Genomic DNA, 17234 nt, shown 5'->3' with positions numbered 1-17234 from the left:
TTCTAATTTAAAATAAAATCTGACTTTACCATAAGTTGTGATTTCAAATTGTGATTCCAGAGACATCAAACTCCAAATTTCTATATTTTCCCAATTGTAAGTTGCACTTAAAGATTGCTTCAAGGTAATACCAATGTTAACCTATTAAAGAGATAGGCCTTGCAATGATGAATAATGACTTTCAATACCAGGACATGTTAAACTTAAAAGTGCATGTCCAACTTTTTAAATACACTGCTCCCTACATTTGGGGCAAGCCAGATCCTACTTTAGGGGTGACCTATATGTAATAGAAAGGAAGGTTTAGTCCTGGCTATTAGGTGCCTTTTCAGAGTCCAAATAGCAGTTTAAAACTGCACACATGCTCTGCAGTGGCCGGCCTGAGACATGTTTAAGAGGCTACTGTAGTGGGTGGCACAATCAGGGCTGCGGACCCTCTAGTAGAATTTAATTTACAGTCCCTGGGCACATGTAGTGCACTTGACTAGGGAATAACAAGTAAATTAAATATGCCAAGTGTAGATAATCCAGTGTGACAGTGTTTAGAGTACAGAGCACTGGCACTTTAACACTGGTTAGCAGTGGTAACGGACACAGAATCCTAAAGACAGCAAGAATTAATTCAGCAAAAAGAGGAGGTGGAAGACAGAAAGCCTGGGGTTCACCCTGCAGAGAGGGACAGGTCCAACAGATATATATGGAATTAATTCAAATATAGAAATGGAATAAGAATCTGAACTTTGGATTATTTATGAACTGAAAATATTGTGCATCTTGAGATTTACTACTAGGAATTCAAGTTTAAAACCCATTAGGATCAACCAGTAGTGCTCAAGGAGGACACTATCCGGTGGCAGGAACAGCGCTGATGAACACTGCCTTGAAAGCTGTAACTCATCTACCAATTTACTGCTTACAACCGCACAATATTGATATCAATAAATAACAGCATTGTACAATTTAACAACAGTAGATAAACCTTCTCTAAACAGAGAAATTATATTGTATCCATAGTGATATCAATCATAATATTAGTGCTAAGATGTATATATTGTTACCACTTTAATGTCATTTGTTATCTGTCACATTATTGGTGGGGTCGTGGATAATGGGGACAAAATATTTCTGCAAATTTTAAAAAATGTGGAATTCATCTGTTTTGCGTCTGCAGACTGTAATCAGGATTGCTTCATTACCAAGCAAGTGGAAAAAAGAGAAAGAGCATTGTGAGGGACTAGGCAATGGAATTGGCTAAATATCATTGCGAGAATATAAATGTATTGCTCTGGCCCCTAACATTGCTATTGAAACAACTTTAATTGGAGGGGTGGCTATGTGCAGGGCCTGCCTGCAAGGTACTCCACATAAAGATTCTCTTGCTGGAGAACTTGCTTTGATAGAGTGGCAGGAGATGGACAGTGTAATTAACTTAATGCTATTAACATTAAGATGTTTACATAATCTGGTCCCTGACAGTGCAGGACTGCACAAGAATTCCTTATTCTGTTCATTCTTCATTTTGAAGAATAAGGATTTTTCGCTCTGGAGACAAGTGTGTTTTGTAAGTCGTTATATGAGGATGAAAAGCTTCTGAAAATCGCCAGAGCTGCCTTAAGCTTTGCATTGTTTTATCATTAATTGGGGAAAAAGAAATTTGCCCAAATGTGTCTGCACTTATAAACAAAACTATGTAACCGTAGTCGGAGTACAAGGGGTTACATCGGTATGAACCAAATGAATAATATTAGATAATCCTTGTTACTGTTTGGCCAGTTGTTTTCCTCTGTAATGTGACTAGAGCATTCAATCTATGAGGCAGTACACAACGATCCCTACTTATTTTGTCTCTAGTATGATGATGAATCAAGGAATCTGACCTTTGGACTTTAGTAAGTAAAAGATGAAAATTGGTTTATTAATGCACATGTTCCAAATAACATCTTTACTCGGGACACACCTATTGCCACTTACAAAAACATATGCTTGTGTGACAGGTGTTAAGGTGCATGGCACATAGTTGTGTTGCATGCCTGTGTTGTTAAATAGTCTGGGTGATCCATGTGGAACATTTATAACGAATGTCTTCATGTTGAAAATATATGTAACCTTTGTTTTGTTTTTGCCGCTGCACTTACAGCATCTCAAGATTGGTTCGTTGAAGGACCCTTTGCTCGATGATCATGGAGACTTCAACCGCATGTGCATAGCTATGAAAAAGATTGGCCTAGATGACACTGAGAAGCTCGATCTCTTCCGTGTAGTGGCTGGCGTACTGCACCTCGGAAACATTGACTTCGAAGACACTGGCAGCACCTCAGGTTAGATGAACCTATACCTTATTTCCCTTTTTTAAATTCTTCTTTGTTGATGGATACCAATGTTTTCTTATCATAATACTTATTACATATCTTGTAGAAGATAAAATGTATAGTTAATTACGTATGTGGTTTTTCCGCAACTGTTCTCAAGTATCCACTCTTTAGATTATTCTTGTGTCCTTTTGTGATAAGGGACCAAACGTTCTCAAAAAATGATTTTAAAATGTAAATTGGTGATGTGCAATCTCCCCATCGTGCACCATAATTTGGAGCACTGTGGCGCTACCACACACCAGTTTCTTATTTCTGTTATGGAGGAATACATTTTCAACACTTCCTGATTCTCAGAATGCCACTCTGATTGCAGGCTTGTGATTCATGTACGGTTTCCAGATCCTTGTGACGCAGGAATTCAGTGCTTCAGCCTTGTGTTCACATTTTTAGCAGGTTAGCCCATTTTATTCACTCCCTTATGTGGCCACGCTCAACCAGACTGTGACGGTGCATTGCTAGGGTTTACACACGAAACATGACCCTTGGGTTATGACGTCATTGTAACCCCTCTATAATTGCTCCAGTTGGTGCATCTCAGTGTGCTCCACCTATTGAGTACCATGAAAACTGCATCCCTCCTTAACCTTGGATTGAAAACAGAATAACAGAACAAAAACAGTTCCAAACGTTTAACACAAATTAAGTGTTTCTCAAAGATATCAGTCACGACCATGGACCACCCTGGCTTCACAGCAGGGATAGAGAGTCCTAGTCTGTCACAAAGTCTCTAAGATGCTGTGACGAAGTGGGGTTGGCCCAGAGACAGTATCGCAGGCCTCCTCCTCATTGACTCAACTGCAGGGGTTCCGGGCGGACTCTGGGCACTGGTTCTTCTGAGGAGGCTAACCTCGGACTGGGGCCTGAGGGCACAGCTGGTGAGGAGGTGACAGGGAGGGGGGGTTTCAGCACCTTGGCAATGCCAGGACCTCTTGGGGTCCAAATTGTCCTCCCAGCTGTTACTGCCTCTGGACAGCTCGGAGTCCACCATTTCATCACTCAGTCCACTGTTCACTTTCTGGAAATAGAAAATGGCCCTTGTGACTGACTCTCCTCGCTGTCTGGCTTTGACCATTGTCCCTTTTATAGCTGTCACTTTTCACGGGGATGGCTCAAAAGGTAACCTGGACTTTCTGGCACGGTGCTGGTCACACAAGCATTAAGTCGCCAGAGTGAAGCTGCCGTGGTCAGGGCTCTCCTGCTTTTTGAGACGTACTCATCTTGTGTTGGTCTCCCAAGTTTCTCACAGGTTATGAGGTTTTGGGTGCTCCACCCAACTAGGGTGATATGGAGTTACATACTGGGCTTCTCACCCGTGCCTGCTGGGGCCTAGAGTTGGGGTTCACATGGTACTCTCTCAAAAATGAGTAAATATTCTGCCTCTCTGCAGTGGCTATTAGGATCATTTTTGTGATTGCCTCATACATCTATCTACTTCCCCATATGCTTGAGGCCACCATGGGGTGATGCACTTGTGCTTTTGGTTCCATGAGACTAGGTATTCGGTCCACTCATGTGTGTTGAATGGGGGACCATTGTCTGTATGCAGCTCATTGATCAGACCTTGCATCGCTATGATCTTCTCCATCTTAGGAATCGTAGGTTGTGGAGGTGGAGGCTGCTATCTCCACCTCCCGATATGTGGAGAAGTCATCAATCACCACTAATGTGTGTGCCATCTGGGAGGCTACTGAAGTCTGCACTTACCCGCGGCCCTGGGGAGGTGGGGCCTTTTTCCATGATGATGGGTGCCGGAGTTTCAAGGGGGTTTCTGGTGTGACATGCGGTGCAGGCATTTACTGCGGCTTCCAAACTCTGGTCCCGTCCCAGGAACCATACTTTGCAGCAGACCCTGTATTTGGTTTTGACCATCCCCTGGTGAGTCTTGTGGGCTAATTGGATGGCCTGTTGTCATAAGCTATGAAGTAGGACTATTCTTTGGCCTGTTATCAGGCACCCTGCAGCTGTCACTGTGAGCTGGTGTCTTACATGGTGGAGGCTCTGCAGGGTCAGCCTGAGCTCTTGTGTTCCCTGTTCTGAATGAGTGTTGAGAATCTTCCAATGGTTAGTTTGTACGGCAGTGATTATCAACCGGAGGTAATTATTCTGTTCAGTGGTGAGCACAACATCCCTCAATGACATCAGGAGAGGTTTGGAATAGTCAAACACCAGCCCAACATATTCGTTTGTGTTGTGTGTCCTGGAATTCTTGGGAGGTAGCCGGTCTTAGCTGCAGCAACAGAATCCTCTGGGTTATGTGTGCCAGGCTGGTACAACGAAAAATCGAATTCCTGCAGCTGCAGGATCAACTTTTTGATCCATTGAGGTGGTTTTGATGCTGACCCTTGAAAAAGTGGTATTAGTGGTTTGTGGTCTATGTATACTTGGAAGGGTTGTCCATATAGGTATACATAGAAATGATGGCACCCCCAGTGGATCGCAATGGCCTCCCTCTCGATTTGGGAGTACTTTTGCTCGGTGGGCATGAGGGTGCGACTCGTGTAGGCAACAGAGGTCCAGTTCCCACAGTCTTGGAGCTGGGACAAGACAGATCCTAGGCCTGTGGTTTTAGCATCAACTGCAACCACTTATTCTCTTTTTGGGTCAAAGAATACCAGTGTGGTGTAAGTGGATAGTGCTGCTTTGATGATCTGGAATGCTTGTTCTGCTTGGTCGTCCCACACACATGGGGTTAGATGTTTTTGTGAGATCATGCAGGGAAGCTAGTAAGGTTGGAGGGGTTCTGCATGAAGTGTCTGCAGTACGTTACCATGCCTAGGAAGTTTTGCACGTAGGACACCGATGTTGTGGTTGCTGCCTCTTATTATTGTGTACTTTATTGAAGTCAAGACCAACACCTTCTCCTGAGAACCATTGGCTGAAAAAGTTGATGTTGTCCTGCAAGAATTTGCACTCCTCACAACGTTAAACCTTTGCTCCAGTATTACTGGAAGACTGCTCAAAGGTGAGAAATGTAATATTCTAGTCTGGGCGCGTGGACCTGACTGTCATCCCTCATGTTGAGGACTCCAGGCAGTCCAGCGAGTACGGTCTGTATGATTTTCTGAAAAACCTCTCTGGCTCTTCAGATTCCAAAATTGAGCATGGTGTATCTCCTAAGGCTGACATGGGTAGGAAAAATAGTATTCAGTTGTCGTTCTGGGTAGAGGGGATCTGATGGTATTCTGACCACATCTTCATCCTAGAGAACAATTTGGAACCGGCTAGTTCTGCCATTATGTCATTGAGCGTGGGGGTGAGATGGCGTTGTCACATTGGGTACCCTCATGTCGACACAGATTCAAACAGCGCCTAGTTTTTGGGGTTTCTTTGCAAAGACAGTTGGGGAAACTGGGGGTGGACCCCACAACATTCTCTATAATGCAAGCGGAGCACCACTGGCTCGATGGAATTGTCTGTATGGAGCTTGAGTGCAGGCCCTTTTAGACAACCAGTTTCTTTGAATAATGGTGCAAACTTCTGTATCAGACTGTTGATCGTGCTGGAGTGGATGTGGAAGGTGATACGGATGACACCCAGGTCTTGAGCAGTCCAGCAGCTGATCAGAAAATCACTGCCTTCTCTGAAGATGTACATTTTTGTTTGAGTGTTGGTCTCCTGATGGTGGATATTTGTGCGGATTATGCAGGTCGGTTTGAGAGGCTTGTTGTTGTCAAAAGTGAAACATTTTATGTTGGTGCAGCTTAGTTTAGGTGGTGTTGGTAGTTTATGGATAATTTCCGCCACCATAAGGTTTATTGACGCCTCTGTGTCAATCAGCGTGGTGACAGACTTGCTACGGATGGTGACTTTGCACCTGGGGGATATGTGGGTTGAGGTGTGGTGCAGCTCTATGGCATGTACCACTTGGATTGTCTCTTGATCATCGTCATCCATATTGCTTCCACCTGTGGCTTCGGGGAGGGCATTTTCTGGGCAAACTTACCTTGGGCCTGGAGACATGCTTTGTGTGGTTTTGGAGTGGCAGACTTTGGAGGAATGTTTCATTTTGCCACAGGCACCGCACTTCTTTCCTTTTGCAGGGCAGTACCCTAGATGTGGGAAGGGAGCACTTCACCACCTGCTGGGTCGTCCAACTGGTTTGGGTCTTAGTGTTTCTGTCTTGGAGTTGCGGGACTCTTAGGTGATGGCATTGACAGGTTCCGTCTTTATTGGCTGTTTCAGGGCTGCTTCCATGTGCGCTGCTCACACTTTGGATAGCTCCTTGAAGCATCCTAAAGACAATATTTCTCTAATGGACATGTTGGCCACTTGCAATATTTGTTCCCTCAGCTTTACTGATGCACACCCTTGGATAAATTGTGCTCAGATTTCGTTGTGTTCATCCTGTAGAGTACATGTACTGGGCAGCTCCCGCAGTTGGGCATAGAAGACATCCACTGATTCTTCCAGCTTAGGACGGGCATGCCGCTGTAGGAACAGTTCATAATCTGAATTTGCGAAGTGTTTGAAGTGCCCTGTGATGGCATTTTTTTAGGGTTGTGTAGGTGCGAGTGGGCCTCCTTCTAAAGTGTTTTTGGAGATTTTGTGCCCATCTGCATCACCAAAATGGAGCAGAAGTCGGTGTTTCCATTCATCTCCTGCCAAAAAGTAGACTCCCAGGTGCTCTATCCATGCTTTGCAGCATGCAGCTTACATAGGAGGCAAGCCAGTGTCTTGAAATGATTTCCAGCACAGGAACTGAAGCCAAAGTGGGTGGAGTCAGCACATACTGTTGGGGAATGGAGGCCTCGGATGAAAGAGGTGCACTAGTAGAGCTCGTGGTGGTCAGCCCTGCTTCCTACAGGGCTGTGACAGTGTGCTTGGGCATTGGCATGCCCTCCAGCTGAGAGATGGCCAAGGGTTGACAGGAAAATGCAATCCCCACCAAAAGGGTGCCGTGGAGCTGATGTCCAAAAGCGGTGGGCATGATGGCAGGCTGTGGAAAACGACCCGCACTGGGATCAAAGCCTTCAGAATGCAGCCATACATTTTTTAATTTAGGCAACTTCATAGAGGGCTGGAGAGTGTCTCCACATTTCTCCTTTGTTGCCGTGGGCCTGTGCTGCATTAATACATGCCCCTTATACCTTGAGAGCTGGGCCTTGTGGCTCATTGGGTGGGTTGGTTGGAGGCCTGGGGTCAGGTGAGCGTCATGCATCATGCCCGGCAAAAGGAAACCTCCCGCTTTGAGGCGAATGAGCCGGGTGAGGGGGGGCTGCAGCAGCATTCACCAGAGGAGGGGTTGTGTGCTTCTTCTGGAGGCAGTAATTCAGCCTCTGGAGGGGGGGGCGGTCAGCCATGCTTGGGGGGAGGCACACACCAGCGATAGCAGAGTAGTGCTTAGGATTTGGCCGCTGGCTGGGAAGGCAGTTGCTCTGTGCAGGGGACAGCATGGAGTCAATGCGGCTCAGGCAGCACTCACCCAGGAACCAGGTGAGTTGCATGAGAGGGACCCACGGCATATGGTCAACTCCCTCGTCGCCAATGTGGTGGCCTATGGCGCCGGGGTACATGCTGATTAATAACAACATGGACACACTGATTACTGTTACAGGCTAACTGTGTCACACAAGGTTAGCCCTTTTTATTCACTCCTCTACATGGCATTGCTCGACCAAATTGTGTTGGTGCGTTGATGGGTTTTGCACTCTAAACATTCACTTGGGCTATGACGTCACTAACTCCTTCATAGTTGCTTCTGTTGGTGTATCTCGGTGTGCTCCACCTATCGAGCACCATGAACACTTAAATCCACACTACTAGATTAATGAGGTTTATAAGCAGAATGCCCTTGACTGAAGCACCATATTTTGGTTGACAACTGGTGACCCTAACTCGAGTATAGTATCACTTGTCTTTTTTAAATATCTCATGTTCTGAATCACATAATGTAATGCCTCGAATAACCATTCCTTCTTTATCTTTTTAAAAGATCGTAATCATTATAGGGAAGGAATCACATCGCTTGGCATTCAGAAATGTCAAAATTGATTTTATTATCTAAAACAAATATTTGACACACTTCTGTGTTGTTTCCTTAAGGAGGCTTGCGTGACAAAGTAAAATCACAGATGTCAGTTTCCCTCAAATGTACCCCCTGTATTTCTAAAGTTGGTTGGACTTGGTGCCTCTCTCCCTACGAGTGCAGCGTCTGTCTCAATTAATAATATATTTGTGCATCAAGGTCGCATCCTCTTGTTGCTCCTCTGCTTTCTTCTGGTCTTATCACCTCTGTACCATTTTCTACTCTCTCTGGTGTCTTCTTTTGAGTTTACTCTTCTGCTCTCTTCTCCAGTCTCCTTCCCTCCACCCGGTTACTCTCTGCTTCACTCTACCTATCCTAACTCTGCTTTGCTTCTCTACTCTGCTTCTAGGCTCTCTCCTCCAGTCTCCTTGCCTCTGCTCTGCTTTGTTAAGTCGATTTGTAGAGCTCTGTAATCTCCTGTGAGGGTACCCAGGCACTGAGCAGAAGTCTAGGCATGAGGCTCTTGCAGAATTATTTGAAGCATGAGGTCTTAAGCTTCTTGTGGAACTTAGGTAGCAAGGAGGAGGCTTTAATATGTTGTGGGGGGTTGTTTCATGTTTAAGGTGCTATGTAGGAGATGTGGTAGGTGGGTGCTAGTGACAGTGAGGCTGAGATGGTCTTGGGTGTACATTAAGAGCAGTATGCAGCTGCATACTATGTAATAGAAGTGACCAGTGAGTGTTAGAGAGCTTTTAGGAGTTGTCGGTTACCTGTTTGCTTCACATTTAGACATTTGGTAATGTTAAGAGAACAAAACCATGTCCTTAATTTTTTTTTGTTATTTGATATGCACCTTATGAAATACTGAGTTTTCAGATGTTGTCATTTCGATATCACATTTCTTTTCCCCTACACAAAGAAGGTATCTAGAAAAGATATCAGAATTTAGCAACATTAATTTCTGAGAGCATCAGTACATTTTGCCAGTTGAAAATGAATGCTATGCAAGAGAGTGGAGCAGGAAAGTGATAAGGCTAATTCTTTAACTTAAAAGATGGACAAAAAGAATAAATAGTATTCTGCCATTAGTCCGTTTTGTAAACTTTTATCACGAAGACTTAAAAAAGAAGAAAGTTCGAGTGCCTCCAGGTTAAGATGTTTTAATATAGGAAAGAAAGCCAGGCTAACGACTGACCTGAGTACCAAATGTCTAGGGGCCACTTTGGACCCAAGTTGTGAACAACGTGGAGCAAGTGAGAGCAGTGGATGCTAGGTGATTGAAGGGATCTGAAAGAAATTACTGTCATAGAACCCGAGGCCCTTTCATGCTATTCAGCCATAAAAACAGAGATTTAACATTTGTTCTATACACTGTCCAAACGCCTCTAGTCCATAAGTGCATTACCAACGGATCTGACTGTACCACACATCGAATCTCTAGATGCTTAATCAGGTTGGACGGATATTATGTTATGTTGCAATACTTAGCAGGTAAAAGAATATATTGACTGACTGCTTGACGTGTGGAGAGTACCTGCCAAGCTGTGGCTCAAACTGGCCCTTGATGTAACACAACAGGTTAGTGGGGTAGGAGAAGATGGGAGATTAGTGTTATGATTTGGATAATTAGCACATCACATTGGTGGTGGTAGAAATAGTCAATCTAGCTACCGTGAAAATTCAGATAGAATTCTTAAGAGACACTTTCAGGGAGAAAGGTAAGCCATATACTCTGGTAGCAGAAAATGGCATGCAATTAACTTCAGGAAACATGGCCAAGTTCCTTCATGAAAAGTATGTCAACGGCTGGAGGACTTTATTTTTATCTCAGGACAAATTGGATGGTTGAAAGAATAAGCAGGGTAGTAAAGGAACGATTTACTTAGCATATGTGAATGGTGTACCTGGGAAGGAATCTATTCACATCATGATGTGGACATATCGCACCACCCCGATATTTCTACCAGGCATATTGTGTTTTGTCCCCCTCAAAGGCAGAATGTCATGTACCACTTGTCACACCTATGGATCAATGTCAGAAACCAGTGAACGTATTGTAATGTTACACCAGGTGTATTCTAAATGGCCCACCATCGCCTTTCCCTCTCGCTTCTTCTAATTTCACTGTCCCTGCTCTAGTCATCTACTGCTTTCTCAAGACAGAATGTTGATAAACGTTAACTGACAAACAGGGCTCACGCCATCTACATGTGAGTAGATGGCGTCTACCCACTATTTTCACAGGGTTGATGTCCTCTAATCTGCCATGAGATTGGGCCCCACAGAAATCTGCTAAACTTGTCCCAGTGTACTTTTCAGACACCAAGACACTTTCAGCAGCGGCTGCTTGTTGTCTGCTTTCCTTTCGAGCAGCAATGTGCAGGTGGGGGAAGGGTTATCAGATTCCAGCTGGACTTATAACAAGGCCAAAGTTAAGGGACCATCAGGCTTCCTTTTGTTCCAGTGTCCTGGCTGGGAGCTATCTGGAGCCTCACGCCTAAATGCAAATGAAATGGAGGGGGGAAAGAGTCACACAGTTTGTTATTACTTCACATGTAGTTAAGAGGCATGCATTTGACTTTGGTCAGTCCCTGTATGTAAGAGATCTGTATGCATAGTAAGAATGTCAGATGTTTTAGTCTGTCTCAGTATTTACACAAATGACCATTGAAATACTAGTATTTTGTTTTATTTCTTTCATAGCACTCTAGCGCTGCTTATCCCAATGCAGGGTGTCAGAGCACTTTATATTGCATGTACACATTATACATTGACAATCATATAGATAGTAAATCAATGTACAGGATGAGTTACATGAAACTTCAAGGTTTGCAAGGTGTGGGAGCCACGTGCCCTTCATAGCTCACTGTGCTATATTAGGAGGATTACAATTTATGAACTGCTAGTAACAAAGGGATCTCTGTGTTAAAAGTAGCAATCCACTTTACCTACCTGCATTATATAAAAATCTCTCATCTGTATATTACATGATGTTCTTTGCAGAAGACACAGTAACCCTCAATGCTACTTTCAGTCAAACGGGGACTGAACAAAACACAGATCTTTCCAGCACCTCCAGAGTTATCTTATTATTATTCCCTGAGATTTACTGGGCACAGATAGATCTTTGCAGCAGGTGCCTTAACATCATAGGATATTTTAAAATGCAGACTTTGCTGCAACCAACTAAGCAGAACGGATTTCTCCTTGTTGCCAATTTCTTTGTGGCAGCGTTTTAAAAAATAGATATATAATTTGATGCCCAGATTTTGCTTTGGGTTGCATCACTTGTTTTGCACATCCCAATACAAAATCTAATTTGTTAAATACTGTAATGCACTCAAATGTACTCATGATAGACCTGCTAAACGCGTAATATCTTAAGATCTGATGTGACTGCTTGTGATGTCATGGTTTGTGATGCCACTTCCTGTGATTCCATGTGCAACGTCGCGCACCGTGATGTCACACAAGCTGTTGTAATGCACCATGATGTCACTTGCATACTGTCTAACTAGGTCAGACCCCCAATTTCTTCTTTTAGAATATGTGCCTGCTCACAAAGGTTAGGCAACTGGTAGTTGGAAATGCGAGGCTCCTTCTGTGAGGCATTAAGATGGTGCTCCCTTTCTTCAATAAACTACCCACGCACTTCTACCGCTGTAATTATTACAAAAAAAGATAACATGGCCTGTAGGATAAAAAGTGAAATGATTTTCTTATGATTGCTCTTACAATGTTTAGGCAGTACTCGGCAAATTCCCCGCCCCGATACTAATTTGTTCAGAACATTTGCCAGTAACGTTGAAGCTTGATCATCGTTTTGCAGGACATCTTTAGGTAGATATATATGACTAAGATGTGTGGAGACTTGGTTTTACTTTGATAATTGGAGCTGCTCACTATTTTGGACATTACTATGATTTATTATTTGAAGTCGTTTGTTGATTTGCTCACCAGGTGGATGTACCCTGAAGAACAAATCCAGTCAGTCTCTGGAATGCTGCGCGGAACTGCTGGGGCTTGACCAGGGCGATCTGCGTGTGAGTTTAACCACTCGAGTCATGCTCACAACAGCAGGGGGCACCAAAGGCACGGTTATCAAGTAAGTAAGCTTTTGCTGAGTTACCGCTGCAATGAGAATGGAAAAGAAGGCATGTTTACGAGCGCATCTCGCTGATCAAGGCGCCCTTTGGGAGAAAGGGGCGCCCTCGTTTTGACCTCCACCTCTGACTGACACATCTATTGAAAAAGGCTTCTCTTGGCGCGCCCTCTAAAAAGTTGATAATGCAAGCGAGCTTTCCGTGCTGCGAGGTTTCGTATTTTTTAACCAACAATTTCAGTCAGTTTGACCCTTGTCCCTCTCTGATTGCTATTTTGGTCGCAATCATGAAATGTAACAGATACCCGACGAGGGGATAACTTCCTGTCACTACTAAAGTCAAGTAAATGACTCAGTGCGTCCAGGGCGATCTCATTAGCATCACCGAAGGACGTAGACGTGTGCGCAAAGGTCATGTGATGTGCACCTTCATTGCGGCAGCAGGATTCCAGTCACACGGAAAACAAGGGCACGCCCTCGCAGGGCTGCGCGGGGGACTTCTTGCCGGCATGCACCTGTATGTACTGTGCACGCAGCAGCGCTCTATATTGATTCTAGGGTTGCCATATGGCACTAATTTCACCGGCCCAGAAGGCGATTTGCTGCTTACAACTGTAGGAAAAAAATCACGAAACACTTAAAAATCTGTCTTTTTCCACTTAAAAAGATAAACTTAAAGCGGCACCTACAAAATGGGTACACATCAAAAGAATGGTAACGCTTTCTATACAGTTCCGAAATAGTCTGTGCAGCTAAGAATGACAGAGGAATTTTCACAAACAGCTGTTCCTATATCAGCTCCTTGCTCTTTCCAAGACTTCAGAGCACAAACAAGTGGCAGCTTTTTTTTTCTTCTCTGCGACAGGTGGCAACGCCTGCTTGATCCCGTGCATCATCACTTCCCTTCTGACAATGGCGTAACTTTTTGGTGATGACACGCAGGGTGGCGGAGGATGGACCTCATAACGGGCTGCACTTATCACGAGACACTGCAGCGATTGTCACCCTTCAAAGATTGCACGTTTGACCCAGAGTCTTTCTATGTTTGTACATTTTAAGCAGCAAACCTTCGATGACATGCAGTCTTCCACGATTTGTTTCGGTTGTACATATGAACAAAAACAATATTTTAGACGGGGCTTTATTTGGAGGTGTGCAAATTTAGACGAGCAATAAATAGGTCTGGCTTGGCTCTAGCAACTAAAACACCAGCCGAGCCGTCAATATACTTGTGAGAATCGTGTAACAAACATCCCATTAAATATGATAAAGAGTCTTCAAAATGAAAAAAAAATGGATTTTCTTTTTTTTTTTAGAACTAATCATTTCTAAACATGAACTTATAAATAACGATGATGCCACTAGTGAGAGGCAAGGCAGTTGTCATGTATATTCTCAGCGTGTCCTAGGTTTTTATTAGGCAGGAAGCAATATTAAAGTCTATTACAGCTTTTGCAAGAGCGGTCTTCATGCGTTACACATCGTCAACTGATATATTTCAAGGCGCCCTCACGCGCAGTAAGAACGGGAAAAGAGGCACCGTGAAATGAGGTAATTGCGTAGGATTCCACAGTTTCTCAAGCAGAAAAGCCAGGATTCATCCCGCGTTTGCTGGTTGTGCAATTTAGCCAGTAGATGGCTATCTCTGGCTCTCCCATTTTACACCAGTAGTTAATACTTTGTCTTATATTCTTTGAGGAGCTACATGAGTACATTATTTTTTAAAAAAATGCACATATTGCGTAATCAAGTTGATGCAAGGCTTTCTAGAAAACGGCGAGTAGGGTGGGGCTAGGCAGCAGAAACCAGTGGGGAATCATTCAGATTCCTGTGCAGAAGGCTGAATATGTACAATAACATGTTTCCTATTAAATGTGCTACAGGCTCATGAAATAACCGAGGCCCAGAAAACATCCTTTTGCATGCGTTGCTAATAGTTTTTTAAAGTCTCGGAGTACGTAAAAATATGTAGTCTAGGACACTTGTCATTGTGTTTGAAAATAGTAGCCTCATTATTTTGTCTGATTTTACAATGTTAATTATTTTAAAAACTCTTAATTATCGTTGAATATATTGGTCGATGAGGTATACAAAACGACTTTCATAAAACAATAAATATATGTTTTTAAATATGTTTCATAATTAACTTTTACTTAACTCACAGTAAAATTATTTTGATGCTATTGCACATTCATGCAGTGAGATGCAACAACTGGTAGGATGAAGTTGGATAAAGTAAAATGAAAAAAAAAAGCGTCCAAGCTTCAACTCTGTCAGAGGGTTTACTACACATTACAACGAATCTATTCATTTTAAATATGAGATCTGTCTGACAATAGCTTCACGCACCTCTAAAATATCTGCTCACATAGATTTAAAGGGAAGGATTTAGAAACATTTTAGGTGTCTGCCAAAAGGTTACTATTTTAAAATTAGGGAAGATGTTAACCTACGTAATCAAACGTTAAAAAGGGATTACTAGTCTTTGGTCGGGATGCCACTCTTTAACTGTTTTTAGCCCCTCTAGAAATGCATTATAGCACTAATGACTAAAACTCTCACATACTCTCACAATATCAACCCAGCTGGTTCCACAGCTGCGTTAACACCTCAGTGCTAGTTAACGCCAGTCTGGGCCACAGGAAATACATTCAGTTCTACAGCTCTGATTCCAGCATCGTCGTGTTCAGGTGTGCCCCATATTTCTCATGAATATTCAGCGTTACTGCCCTGGTTAGTCATTAGAATGCTCTGTTAGAAGATTGTAGAATCAGCTGCCGGAGTTCATGATCTAGTCTGCCAGCCAGACTTTTTTTCTCACATGCTATGCTAAGGAAGGTATTTGTGAATTTTTAGAAAATGAATGGTAAGTTCAGCTTCTGGAGCATGTTCCATAAGGTTAATGAGAAAATCATGAGCGAAAATGATTTTCTCTCAAACGTGGTTCACCAAATCCCAGCAGGGGATCATCATTCGTCACAGTGTAAAATCACCTTAGTTCCAAAAAGTAGTATACTATGACTAACACATGATTTATATTGTGTCTACAATCCGTTATCACCCTCTATATTTTTCTCTTTTTGAACCCCTCAAACTAGACATTCTCTACAGTAAATGCCAATTTGACAGGATGATCCTTACTTATCACCAAAAAAAAAATCCAGCAGTTATGCTTCTTATAGCCTTCCACCAGGTCTCGTGAAATAACTTCTAACAACAGTTTTCTGAATTGCTCCCCAGATGTTAAGGATCTGATTCACAATAGAAATATTATCGAAGGGTGTGTGCATTACAGGTAGTTATTGAACTGGGCAGAATAGGGCACTCTGATTGCCTCAGTACCACCTGACTTCACCTCAGTCAGTAAGTACCTAGAAGTTCCCTACTCCGTGTGTAATAATGCTTAATTATTTGTTCCTTTTATAGCTGCCAAAAGGATTTCAAGACACAGTGCAGAGTTTGTGTCAGACCCACTTGCTTCAGATACTGCAGGCAAAGTACTTAGATCAGTCACAATGTTGAGCTAGACCACTTTATATATAGCTGTTTAACCAGACACCCAACTCCCACAGATATGTAGCACTCATATATGTGTTCATTCTTACTTTGTGTACCTCACTTTCAGTCTGATGAATAATGAAGTTTCTTCATGTGTAACATGCCCTCGCTGAGCACCCGCTGTTACTGCACTCAGATATTCACTACAGCCCCCAAATGTCATTTAGTAGCACTCAGGCCTGTACCAAGTGTAATTGTTCAACCTGTCGGCCCTCTTGGACACACCTGAGCTTATCCTAATGGCCCAGCACCTTTGCAACTTAAAAAAGGGAATTTAGTTTAAAGCTCTATGCTTAGCCCAAAGACTTCTCATTCTTAAGGACCAGGATTCGTAAAGAATACATTTGTTTACTGTACCCTGAATCTCTATGACTGATTACAGAACAAAACATCGTCGTTCCTTATTTTTGTAAATTGTACATTGGCCTCATTTGGTGCATCAGTTGTCTGGAGCGTAAAGAAGTAAGGGGCTACTGAGTAATCCTTCAATAAGTACCGAGTACAAGAGCCAGATGTTACTTAAAGCTAACTGAATGCTTAGACTCCTCTGTTCAGACTGATTCTTTGGAGGTAGTCATAGCTATCAGTCAACCCTTACTCTTGAATGGTTATGTGAAGCAGAGCCCTCAAATAAAATGAACTTTTGAACAATATAGATATTGTATGTATTGCTTTCGCTGAGTGCAATTATCGTAAATACCAGATTCTAAAACTCATAATTTTCTGTTATAATGGGCAAGAGTGGAAGGCAAACTCCGTTCCCCACTGTCGCAACTTCATAAAGGAACTCCAGACTGCTGAGCGCTTGGATAGGCTTTCTGAGAGCACTGGACAGCAGAGAGCACAGAGTTTAGTGGGGGCAGAGGAAGCGAAGGCACAGAGTGTGGTGGGGATGGATGACAGTCATTTCTTTCTCAAATATGTAGCCGGGAAGAAAGGCCACGTTGTGTTTGACTCCCCTGCGTAGCAGTCAAAAGCAAGAGCAGGTGATTTTAAGGGCCATACATAACAGTGGTTTCCCGCTCATGTCTGTCCTGTCATTCAGAACCCCCCGAGTTGAAAAAACATCCCCGTTATTCCCTGTTACCCATCTGTAAGTCTATATAATATCAGGCGTGGGTATGGCGTATAAAGTCTAGCATTGTTGTTTACATTTACAGGTTAAATCACACATTAACATAGTTTTCCTCTTAACCTTCGAATTGCTTCAGCACTATTACCATGGGTATTCTTTCTT

The 17234-nt window shown here is 43.1% G+C and overlaps 1 protein-coding gene across 7 annotated transcripts in view; it reads left to right on the top strand.

Moving 5' to 3' along the window:
- Window positions 1-17234, top strand: part of MYO6 (myosin VI) — an 892076-nt gene that overhangs the window by 385380 nt on the left and 489462 nt on the right. For all 7 annotated transcript variants that reach the window (XM_069235652.1, XM_069235651.1, XM_069235650.1 and 4 more), the window contains exons 11-12: window positions 2138-2318; window positions 12298-12442. In XM_069235652.1, the coding sequence (XP_069091753.1) occupies window positions 2138-2318; window positions 12298-12442 (326 nt within the window). The remainder of the gene's footprint in view (window positions 1-2137; window positions 2319-12297; window positions 12443-17234) is intronic.

Source organism: Pleurodeles waltl, chromosome 5, assembly GCF_031143425.1.
Source record: "Pleurodeles waltl isolate 20211129_DDA chromosome 5, aPleWal1.hap1.20221129, whole genome shotgun sequence".
Classification (NCBI taxonomy): domain Eukaryota; kingdom Metazoa; phylum Chordata; class Amphibia; order Caudata; family Salamandridae; genus Pleurodeles; species Pleurodeles waltl.
Note: the sequence above shows the minus strand (reverse complement) of the source record. Positions and strands in the feature narration are given on the sequence as shown.